Source organism: Monopterus albus, unplaced genomic scaffold (genome assembly GCF_001952655.1).
Source record: "Monopterus albus unplaced genomic scaffold, M_albus_1.0 scaffold290.1, whole genome shotgun sequence".
NCBI classification, from domain to species: domain Eukaryota; kingdom Metazoa; phylum Chordata; class Actinopteri; order Synbranchiformes; family Synbranchidae; genus Monopterus; species Monopterus albus.
This window is the reverse complement of record NW_018128170.1, coordinates 552,531-563,827: the sequence shown is the minus strand read 5'-3', so window position 1 is coordinate 563,827 and position 11,297 is coordinate 552,531. Positions and strand designations below refer to the sequence as shown.

At 38.2% G+C, this 11,297-nt stretch overlaps 1 protein-coding gene across 3 annotated transcripts in view; it reads left to right on the top strand.

The window, feature by feature from the left end:
* pacs2 (phosphofurin acidic cluster sorting protein 2) overlaps positions 1-8,967 on the top strand; it is a 49,254-nt gene extending 40,287 nt beyond the window's left edge. For 2 of the 3 annotated variants that reach the window (XM_020622925.1, XM_020622924.1), the window contains exons 15-25: positions 11-117; positions 262-416; positions 620-730; positions 942-1,050; positions 2,136-2,168; positions 5,673-5,715; positions 5,805-5,847; positions 6,444-6,579; positions 6,922-7,142; positions 7,502-7,615; positions 8,472-8,967. In XM_020622925.1, the coding sequence (XP_020478581.1) occupies positions 11-117; positions 262-416; positions 620-730; positions 942-1,050; positions 2,136-2,168; positions 5,673-5,715; positions 5,805-5,847; positions 6,444-6,579; positions 6,922-7,142; positions 7,502-7,615; positions 8,472-8,590 (1,191 nt within the window). In that variant the 3' untranslated portion in view covers positions 8,591-8,967. The remainder of the gene's footprint in view (positions 1-10; positions 118-261; positions 417-619; positions 731-941; positions 1,051-2,135; positions 2,169-5,672; positions 5,716-5,804; positions 5,848-6,443; positions 6,580-6,921; positions 7,143-7,501; positions 7,616-8,471) is intronic. The other variant, XM_020622926.1, reaches the window with a different exon arrangement.
* The last annotated feature ends 2,330 nt before the right edge of the window (positions 8,968-11,297 follow it).

Here is an 11,297-nt window from a genome sequence, read left to right as displayed (position 1 = left end):
TACCCCTCAGTATCTCTCAGATATGCTGCAAAACCACCATTTACCAGTGGTGTGCACCTGCACCACGGCTGATATCCAAGCTGCGTTCAATACCATCGTCTCCCGCATACAGAGATTGTAAGTGCGCCTCTCATACATCTGTTTTTTGCCATCAAATGCTCAGTGTCACAGTTAAGTGCACACATCTTTATTATATTGATAGTCCTGTAGCCAAAGGTAGTGACTGTAAAACTGTGAGCCATCTATTTATTTTTCTCCTAGTTGCAACTGTAACTCCCAGACGCCTGTTCCCATAAAGATAGCTGTGGCTGGGGCACAGCACTACCTCAGTGTTGTTCTGAGGCTTTTTGTGGATCACCTTTCCCATAAGACCCCTGACTGGCTCGGCTACATGAGGTTCCTCATCATCCCTCTAGGTTAGGCCAACCATAATATTACTCTTGTGTGCATGTTTTAATTAAGCTTTTTACTTACTGTAAACAGGTGAGATCATTGCTGAGACTCCTGGTAATGTTTCAGAATTAGCATAGTAATTATATTGATGGTGAAATGCCACTCAATGTACTGTACCTCTGAAGATGAATGTTTTCAAATATTGAATGTGTCTCTTTGCCTTTAGGTGCACATCCGGTCTCCAAATATCTTGGCACTATTGACTATCGATACAACAGCTTGTTTCAAGATGCTGCTTGGAGGGATCTGTTTCACAAGCCAGAGGCACCTGTTGTTGGTGGGCTGTTATGTCTCATGGACTGCCTTGCTTTGTACCACAAAAAACTATTTTTGTTTAAGTTTAACGAACATCTCCAACCAGAATTCAGATGATTTTTGCTGAAAAACTACAGGATTTAGATAAAAACATTAAGATTTACAATTGTGAGGTAAATATGAGGGTACAGTCAGTAGAGCTGGAAAGAAGTATTAATCACTGTCTTTTGCAGCCCAGGAGAACCCAGATGTAGTGTCGAGGGTAACTCAGTACATGGTGGGAGCTAATGGAGCTCACCAGCTTCCGATCGCAGAGGCCATGCTCACGTACAAACAGAAAAGGTACTTTTATTATATATTCTCATTCATTATTTAATAACAAACCTTAGAAAATTCACACTGGTTCTTATCAGCTGCAGAGAAGTGATGGACAGTGAATAGACAGTAGTTGGCTGTTGAAGATGATGTCCAAAGGTAACCAGCAAAGGCTCCAGATATTCTGGTATCAGCCGAGACAAAATCTGCCACATAACACCATGTAAAATGGCAAATTGTCATTTTTCTACTTTGGTTTTTATATAGATTAAAAACCGAGAGATAGGCCTCATTACCAGCATCTCATATGCTCACTAAACAGTTTGAGACAGATCCAGGCTACCTTTTTCTACTGGTTTTTGTCTTTATGCAAAGGTAAACTAACTCGTTGCAGGCTGTAGCTTCATAATTAATATAAAAATAGTATTAATCTTAACTCTACTCCAGAAAAAGCACATTTCCTAGAATGTCTTGTCTTAAAAGCATAAACATAAAGTCTGCTAAAGTAAAGGTAAACAGAAAAACATATACATTTAGGCCAAGAATATTCAGTTACTTAGAATGTTGTTTTAGCAACTTATAAGCTTCAGACAGCTAGCTTGTGTATAGGCTAGCCTGGTTAGCACTAAACACAGAAAAACATTGTTCTGAAAAGTCACAGATGAACTATCATAAAACAGCTATAATAACACACAGATAATGATCAGACAAAACATATGAGGAGAAAACAAAAGGTTAGTATTTGCTTGGTTACACATCTTGGAGTTAACTGCTATGGAACTTTGCAGGGAGTGGTTACTAGAAACAGAATGAAGCTAACTGCTAGCAGAATATTTGACTTGGAAATCATGCATATAAGGATTAATGTGTGAAATAAAATGTGCATGCAGTACAATTGTGGTAATCCTGTTTTGCATGCTTGTGATTTCAAACATCTTGTAAAAAAAAAAAAAACACGAGGTAAAAGTTTCACTGTTGTGGGGTTTGTGTAGTCTGGTGTAAGGGAGTTTGTCTTCTATACGTCACTTTTTCCATCACTGTGTGTGTGTATGTGTGTGTGTGTGTGAGTGAATAACATGTTTTTATCTTTTTTGTTGTCTTTTCTTTTGAAGGAAAAAGAGCTTTCATTTTGATTTTGCAGTAAGGTATTGTGGTTGACTGAGTTTGTTTCTCATGTAGCCCGGTGATTAATGCGCTTTCTGTGTGCCATTTTCCCTTGAACCTTCTCAGCCTATGTTGGAGCTTGCCACTTTAACAGCTGTCTAGAAAGTTAACTTTCAATGACCAACCTGAGCCATAAACTTTCCAGATAAGATCTGTCTCATCAGAGCCACACTTCAGCATTGATATTGCTTGAGCTAATTAAAGCTGCACCACCAAGTTTTTATTTAGATGTTTTTTCAGCTAAAACATAAGAGATGCACTAAGAGTATCTGATAAAACACTAGCTGTGTCCCATTATGTCCAAATTAAATTGTTGTAGGTGGGATATGCCAAAGAAAGTGAGAGGAAAATAATAACAGAAAAAGAAAAAAACAGAAAGCAGTATATCCAAAGCAATTGGAATCGTGTTCTTTGGTGTAAAGTGATATACTAAGTAGATATGCTAACATAATGTTACATGGTTTTAGAATAGCGGAATACTTTTTTCTTTTTTAGTTTATATGCTAGGTTATTTGGTGCAGCTTTAATTGCCAAATCTGCAACTCAAGAAGTGGGCCTACTCCAGACATAAAGACTTTTATTTCTTAAAGGGACAGTTTAACATTTAAGGAAATGCACTTATCTGCTTTCTTGGTGAGAGGTAAACGATTGTACAGTATGAAACTATAGGCAGCAGTTGGTTATCTTACAGGGTTAGTGTAGTTAAAAACTGGAAACGGGCAGATCAGTTGGCCTGGCTTTGTGGCAGAATCCATTTGTCCGTATAGATAAAGCTCACTAATTAACACAACTGAGCCATACAGAAACTGAACTGTAAGAATGATGGGTAGAGATCTTATGAAAGGTACGTGAGATAATTTCATCCCCCCTGTCAGAGAATAGAGAGTGGCATCTAATTCTCAGGGAGAAAATATGTATTTTCCAAAATGTCAGACCAACTATTCCTTTACATGCTTCATACAGATGTTTAGTGCACATCTTCTAAATGTGTGTAAACAAAGCTAAATCTGGTCAGAAACTTGAAGTGTGTTAGTCTCAACCCAACATCTACAGTATGTGTTCTTGTTGTGGTTATTCTTCATATCAGAAACTCTCTGATGTATTATTCCTGAAATTTTAGCAAACATTTGCTCAGTACACAGAGGTAATCCTCACATTTCAGTTCTGACTCCAGTTTTAATTGGTAAGATGTCTAAAAACTGAAAATATGCTGTTAAAGTGACAGGAGACCAAATCCAATAGAGCTCCCTCCGCTGAAGCCTTTTTTGTTGTTGTTGTTTGTTTCAATTCCTCTCTGCTGATTCCTTTCTCATCTCCATGTGCTTCTGGCTACCCATGTCTGTCTGTTAGTCCACTTAGATGTAGGAAACCTGCACACTGTCTGTAAAATGATGTTAAAATGCAATTAGCACTTTATTCTGTAATTTCATCATGACCCTCATCCACCAGGATCAACATATTTAAGTTATTTATTTGGTTTAATCTAGTCTAATATCAACTTCAAATGCATTTTGCTATAGTGACTTAATACTATGGAACCTTTTTTTAAAATAGATCTTTATAATACATGCAAACCTTTATGTTCTAATGCAAATATATGAGCAGTATTATCAGTGTGACAGAGCTGAGTGTCTACATGCAGTGCTTAATTTTTTTTTCATGTATCTAAGAAAGTAAAGCAGTATCATTTATTTTTAATTAATATATTTAAAAATCTCCAAGTCATTTCCTGTAATTGATGGAGCACAGAGAAAATAGTGTCCTTGAAATCAAAGCTTCCAAGTAACAATCCACTACTCATCTATTACTGGACATGTTAATCTCCATACTTTATGTTGAACTGCACAAGTTTTACAGTACCTCACAAACGGCTGACTAAAATACCCTAATTTTAATTGATTGGAAAGGTGGAACACAGTTTTTATTTTCCCTGTTGTTAGTAACAAATTAGAAAGGTTTTATTAGGAAATCACAGAACAATACAGTGACGCATAAATGGAAATAACGAGAATATAGAGACAAAGTACCACAATATTACACTATAAAAAAATAACATAAGCAGTTGGCTATGACAAATAGCAGTTGGCTGTTTCTCTAATAAGTCTCTTTAGAATAAAAGAGCCTTATTAGAGAATCAATAAAAACACCCAACCATCAATAACATAAAGAAATGGCTAAAATGACTTCATAAAAGGCATTACAACAATACAACCATATAAATCTAAGTAAAAAACAAAGATCCATAAAATGTTTGAAATATATTTAGGGCTAATTGAAATGAAGGTAATAAGATAATCATATGTGCTATAATGTGTGACAATGCAGGCATTAAAAATATATAAAAAGGATTTATGCTAACCCACCAAAGTTAAATCTAGTGTTGACGGAGATGCAGGGCTTGATTTGAAAAGTGCATGTGTTATGTCCATAACGAAACTGTCCATTTACACAGATTGACAATTCATGTGCATCTTGAGACTGACTACACATTTGACAGAGGTCTGTCCAACATGCATCGCTCACATACCAGGCAGACATCTGGCTTTCTCTCTCTGGCTGCTCTGAAGCTGATCACAGCAGAGATGTGCTGTTTTGGGAGAACAAAGTGTTGCCTATAGACTGTCTTCTCTCTTTCTCTCCCCTCCTCTGTAGTCTGTCTGTTTCTTCCCTGGGGGGGCGATGGCAGGTTTCTTCAAGGCAAGAGCAACAACCTTTCACATCATCAAATGTCTACATTTAGAAATCATAGAATCACGGAATAGTAGAAATTCATTGAGGCTATTTTTCTGGTCATTGCCGGGAAAATAGTTCACACTGTAGAAGGCTTGTAGGTGTAGTTACAGTATGCACTACCACTCACGGGTAGTGCATGGACCCAGACGGGCTTTGGGTTTAGGTTGGTGCTCTTCCTTCTCATCCTCTTCTTTATGGTTCAGTAGTTTAGTCTGCTCCAGATGGACTTGCTGCCTCCTGAATGCCATTCTGACTTTGATTTGGTAGATCCAGTTTGTCTCTGCGATGATTGGATGCCTTTGGCGGAGGCCGTGACTTGGCTTATAGTTTGCATGTTTTCTCTCTGCTTCTCCAGCTGCAGTCAGGCAGTGAACCTGTTTTAGTCAAAGGTTAAAGCCTGGCAGCAGGTGCAGCATGCTCTGTGGATTCTGTTTGGGTTGTGATACATTTGTGTATTTTCTCTGCAATGCCACACAGTATTTCCAGTGTGAAACACTGGAAATCAGCATAGTCAAAAGTCAACAAGTTACTAATTACCACTTCACAATGTTGCTAGCTGTAGATACCATTTCTTTAAATTATAATCGTTTCTGATCTTTTACTTTTCACAGCCAAGTTTTGGAAATGCTTGTGGGAGCTAGCCCCTTTAGTTCTGTATAAACAATTAGAATTTCTTAACTTTGTATCATGACGTGTTTATTTTCTTGCCTCCTTTTATCTGAACTCTTTTTGGCTCTGCTGCCTCAACACAGCCCTGATGAGGACTCGTGTCAGAAATTCATCCCTTTCATTGGTGTAAGTTTCCTTCTTTTTCCTAAAAGGCCACTTGACTGTGGTTTAGCCCTGCTGTAACGATCTTTCCTGTGCTTTGTTTAATCCTTCAGATGGTGAAAGTTGGCATCGTGGAACAGACATCTGCAGCATCAGGTAAGCTAGTGTTTGAACTGATTATCAATGTTTAATAGGAATGTAAGAATATTTGTAATTTTGCAATATTGTGGTATAAAAATGTCTCAAATATTGTGGGACTATAACTGTGTCTACACACGGTAATGTTATTTCATTAGTATAACTGTGTGCTGGTCGCAGGATTTGAAACGGACATAGCAGATGCACCATTGTCGACTTTTAGAGCTGTTATATGGCAGCATAATAACATAGGGGAAAAGAGGACTAACAAATGCTGAACAGTTTTCAAATACTGCTAGATGAAGGCAATACCATCCCTGTGTAAAACTCACAGTCCTGGGTATGTCTGGCAGAAACAGTTGGAGCATGACTGTGCTCTACAATGTTATGGAAACTGGCAAACAAGCGGGGCACACGAATACAAAACCAACTAGTTAGTAACCACCATGATGTTTGAAAAACACTTCAGTAAAGCACAAAGCTCACCTTTACTGTAGGTGGCTGGTCCTAGTTTGGCATCTTCTTCTCTTTGTTCTGGTGCACCAAGCAGCAATCTGCTCTCACTGCTCACAGTTTGGTTTTAGAATTGCGCTGTGTGTCGCTTCCTCCCTCAGGAGACTCTGATGATGCAGCACCACTGGGCTCATCTCTGCTGTCCTCCACCCCTCCACAACTATCACCTGCACTCAAAGAGGCGTCACCCACCCCACCGTCCTCTCCCTCCATCAACACCAGCTTCTCTGCTTACAGGTACAGTATAGTGTGGTACATGGTGAACAGACATTTCATCAAAATGGAGCAAAATTTAAATGTGTGGTTCCCAAACTTTTTGACCTGTCTTTAAATTTTTAACATCAAATTCTAACTTGCTGCCGTTGGTTTAATACAGTATAAATTAACCAGTGTGATTTCCCCTTTCTTGAATTGTTTAAATTGAAAAAGGCTGAACGGATATACATCACAAGAAAATTACCATGATTTAGAAAGTCTAAAAAAAAAAAAAATGTAATTCAACATATTGTATGTATACTTTATTTTATTTCAGAATAAAAGTAATTTCTCTGTATTCACTTTACTGGCTGTATGCTGTAGCTCTGGTGGTCAGGCAGAGCTGATGGGGCTTCAGGTGGACTACTGGGTGGCCCTGACAGAAAGGAAGAAAGACATGGAGAAGCGGGACTCCTCCTCCAAAAACACTCTGAAGTGCAATTTCCGCTCGCTGCAGGTCAGCCGGCTGCCACTGGGGGGCGCAGAGCCGAGTCCCCAGCCCACCATGTCTATGACAGTGGTGACCAAGGAGAAGAATAAGAAGGGTAAGCAACACACCTGAGTTGTCCAGGTGGACTTGTATATGTGTGTTTCTTTTGATTAGGGCACAGTGAGGAGTCTTAAAGGGGTGAATCCTCTTGGAGTGAACCTTGAAAAAAAAAAATTGACACGATCTGAGCACTGTCATTAAGTTACAATTTACTGATGTCACAGAGAAAAATGTGGAAGACGCACATCACAGGAAATTCACAGAGAGGAAGTAATCTGATAAAATCCAGTCTTTGATATTCTGACCTCAAATGTGAGACCAAAAGACAAAATGTCATCACAATTTAATCTTCAGAAACCACAAAGACTGAATCCCTCATGTACCTACATGTACTCTGTTGTTCCCTTCTGCTAGTTATGTTCCTGCCAAAAAAGAGCAAAGACAAGGAGGTGGAGTCAAAGAGTCAAGTGATCGAGGGCATCAGCCGACTCATCTGCACTGCCAAGCAGCAGCAGACCATGCTGAGAGGTAATTTTTTGTCCTCCCTCCTCCTTCTGACATCAGAGAGATAGCTGATATGTCTGTATTCAGCTTTGTCAGCAGTTTTGTTTTTCTCTGTTACAATCAGGACAATTAAAACACACTGAGAATTGTAGTCACATACAGTATACAGCCTGCATACAGGCATCCCCACACATAGATACATGCTGCATACATATGTACATACATGCACCTACATATTTACATTTGCAAATATTTACAGTTCTGCTTTACATAAATTCATAGATGTATAAAAGTTTACATTTTAATTGTGCTGAGTGTGAATACATTGCATATTTAAAACTAGTGGTAAATCTGTAGGAACATTTTTTTCATCAGCACAAATTGATCCACAACTCTCATAAAAAAAAAAAAAAAAAAATTCTAAAAAGTGTTGGTCCCAGTTTCTCAAATGTGAAGATTTGTTGCTTTTGTGCTGCAAGTTGAAAATGTTGATGGGCACTTTTCAATATTTTCTGATATTTTAGAGACCAAATGTTTAGTCCAGGGGTGGGCAATCATGGTCCTTGAGGGCCGCTGCATGTTTTCCAACTATCCCAGCCCTACCCACTGCTGATTACCTGGATCAGGTGTTTTCTTAGGTGAAGGTGGATTGCCTAAACACCCCTGATCCAGGTAATCAGCAGTGGGTAGGGCAGGGATAGTTGGAAAACAAACAGGGCAGTGGCACTTGAAGACCAGGATTGGCCACCTCTGGTTTAGTCACTTTAATTTAAAAAAAGAATCGGTACATTACCAGAAAATGAGAATATCCCAAATACAGGGTTTTTCAGCATAACATTAACTTCAGTTACTGCATGTTTGCGTGTCTCCTTTTCTGCAGTGCTGATCGACGGCGTCGAGTGGAATGATGTGAAGTTCTTCCAGCTGGCAGCACAGTGGTCCTCACATGTCAAACATTTCCCCATCGGGATCTTTGGACACACAAAAGGCCCTTACTAGCAGCAGAGACTGATACACTGAGGACAGCTTCCCCTTCCCTCCCCACTTTCTTGTGCCAACAGCTTTTCACCCCCTCCACCTCACTTTTCTGCCTCACACTTCTTCTATTCTGCTGTCTTAAGTTAAGCTCCTGCTTTCCACTGTTGCATTTGTCCCATTATTTAATCTTTTGCGTGTTTTTTAATTTTCTATTTATGTAAAAATGTCTTGAGGCAAGACAGCCAAGGGAATATTTCTTTACTCTGCTTTTTAAAAGAAAAATCCTGCTGATGTTTTATAGATTTTTGAGAAACAAACGAATGAATTAAACAAGAATTAGAAATGACTTCTAACATTTAACATACTGTGTCCAGGCTTCACCCTCTGCCATCATGTTTTTTTATTTGGTGAAGTTACAAGAAGAACAATTGATCAAGAATATATTAAATATCAAGAGCAGCTGCCTTGTAAATGAAATGGAAGTGATGATGGTTACCTTATTTTCTAACCATGAAGAAGAAATATTGGATTCTCAACTTCAGAGACTGTTGCGGATTCGTGGTGTTATCCCTGAAGAGGAAAAGAATAAATGGACCCTGACCTTTGGCCCTCTGCACTCAATTAGTTGTCTAATGTACAACAGATAAAATACTGTGTCAGTGTCATTCTGAAAAATAACCTGGTACTGATAGATTACACACTGCTTTTAGTTCTGATTTTCACATTATGTAACCCTCTCCTTTCCTTACTACCTCCACTTGAGGTTTGATGAGTTATGCTCCAAAATTAGACCAAAAATTAAAAGAGTAAAGTCAAAACACATGATGTTTAGAAAATGATTAAAGCACAAAATGTGTTACTTTGTAGATGGTAGTGCAAAGGGAATATTATTTATATTTTGGAAAATATGCTTATCTTGTTTTATTTTTTGCCAAGACTTAAATAGAAGCTTGATACCACTCTCACATCTGGTTGGTAAAAATTAATCTATAACTTGCTAGTTGGTTTAATTAGCATCAAAACAGGTAGCTTGGCTATATCCAAAAGTAACAAAATTCACCTACCAACATTATTAAAGCTCACTAGAAAACATTTTTTTTAAACCTTGACAGTAACCTAAGTGTGAAAAGCACATGTTGTAGTTTTGTGAGGACTTGATTGGAGACAGTAGACCCCCAAATCAACATAACCTGGTATTTGTTGTTTTTATCTTCAGACAGAACTGCACTAGCAGTTTCTGCCATTTTCAGTCTTTATGCTAAGCTAAGCTAATCAGTTGCTGGCAAACAGCTAACCTGGCTCTAATCAAAAATAATAAAATCAACCTGCCAGCATCTCTAAAGCTCACTAACTGCTTCTGTGTTTGTTGAATCAGCATAAAACTGAGCCAGGGCAGCTATTTCCAGTCTTTATGCTAAGCTAAGCTAAACATTGCTGGCAGTAGCTTAATATTTAGCCAAGAGCGGTGAGAGTGACATCCCTTTAAGCTTGGCTTGTAAAAATGAAACACATTTTATAGAGTGCTTCCTCAGTTTTTGGCTATTAGCTTGTTGCTCCCCTCTCCCAAAAACATATAATTTAGGAAGAACCCTTCCTACTCGAGCCCTACACTCCAGGACACACTCCATATCTTTTGCTAAAAGCAAATGTTACTTTTGCCAAAGGAAATTCTCAACTGCAGCTCACTCATTACCTGTGCAGTGTTATAGCTGACTTCATAATGTAGAGGTGAATGTATTGAAGGTACCTTAATGTAAAGCACTTTCAAATGTTTGTCAATTATAGATTTTAGTGTGTTAAACATGCCCCCACAATCCTGCAGGTACTGTGGTTCACAGAGGCACACAGACAGATATGGTATCTGCCATTATGCAAAACAAACCAAGCATCTGTATCTTCTTAGTGCTGTTTGATACCACTTTATGCTCCATGTGAACCCTCATTGAAGTATTTAGGATTTACTTTTTCTGTAAAGTTAGCCCAGAATATGTAGCCTATGTGATGTTGTCAGTAGAGTTTACTCAATCTTTAGTTTTCTATTAAGCATAGCACTAAAATGTATTTTTCTTTCAGTAGCAATTTCATCATAGCCTTTGCTAATTTCTTGATAAGTGCCTAAATTGCTTCATTTTGACAAATCAATACAAATAAATATCCCTGGCTAACATGGTGCTGATTTTAGTCTGACAACAAAATAGGCCAGTTGTCTCTCAAAAATGGGTTTGATGCCATTAAAAGGACACTGCAGCCCATTCATGGTAAGCATACATGTGTTTCTATATATATATAAGATATTTTGGTTTTTCATGTTGTGTCAAAAAAAAAGGCTTGTTAGAACTGATAATCCCCCTAAAACTACCACTGTAATCCCATGAACTGGGAGTAATAAAACTAAAATGTACTCCTCTTTCTATGTGTGTTACTACAATTTTTTTCCTACTCAAAAACTGGATGAAATCAGTGCTGTGGGAATAAATATAAAGGTGATTTTTAGCATTATGAACTCCATTCAGTGAAGCTAACACCCTACAGCAAGTCATGGTTTTATTAAAACTGTATTTTTCAGAGTTAATTCTTGACCTTTGGAAAGGCAGGCGAGAAAGTGGTCTCACTACAGGATTCATCGTGAGAACAGAACAGCTACACAATGGATCTGTTGTTTCTGTTATTTTCTCAACAGCTGTTTCTGTTGTCAAGCATGAATGAACCTCAGCTTATTGTTATGGCC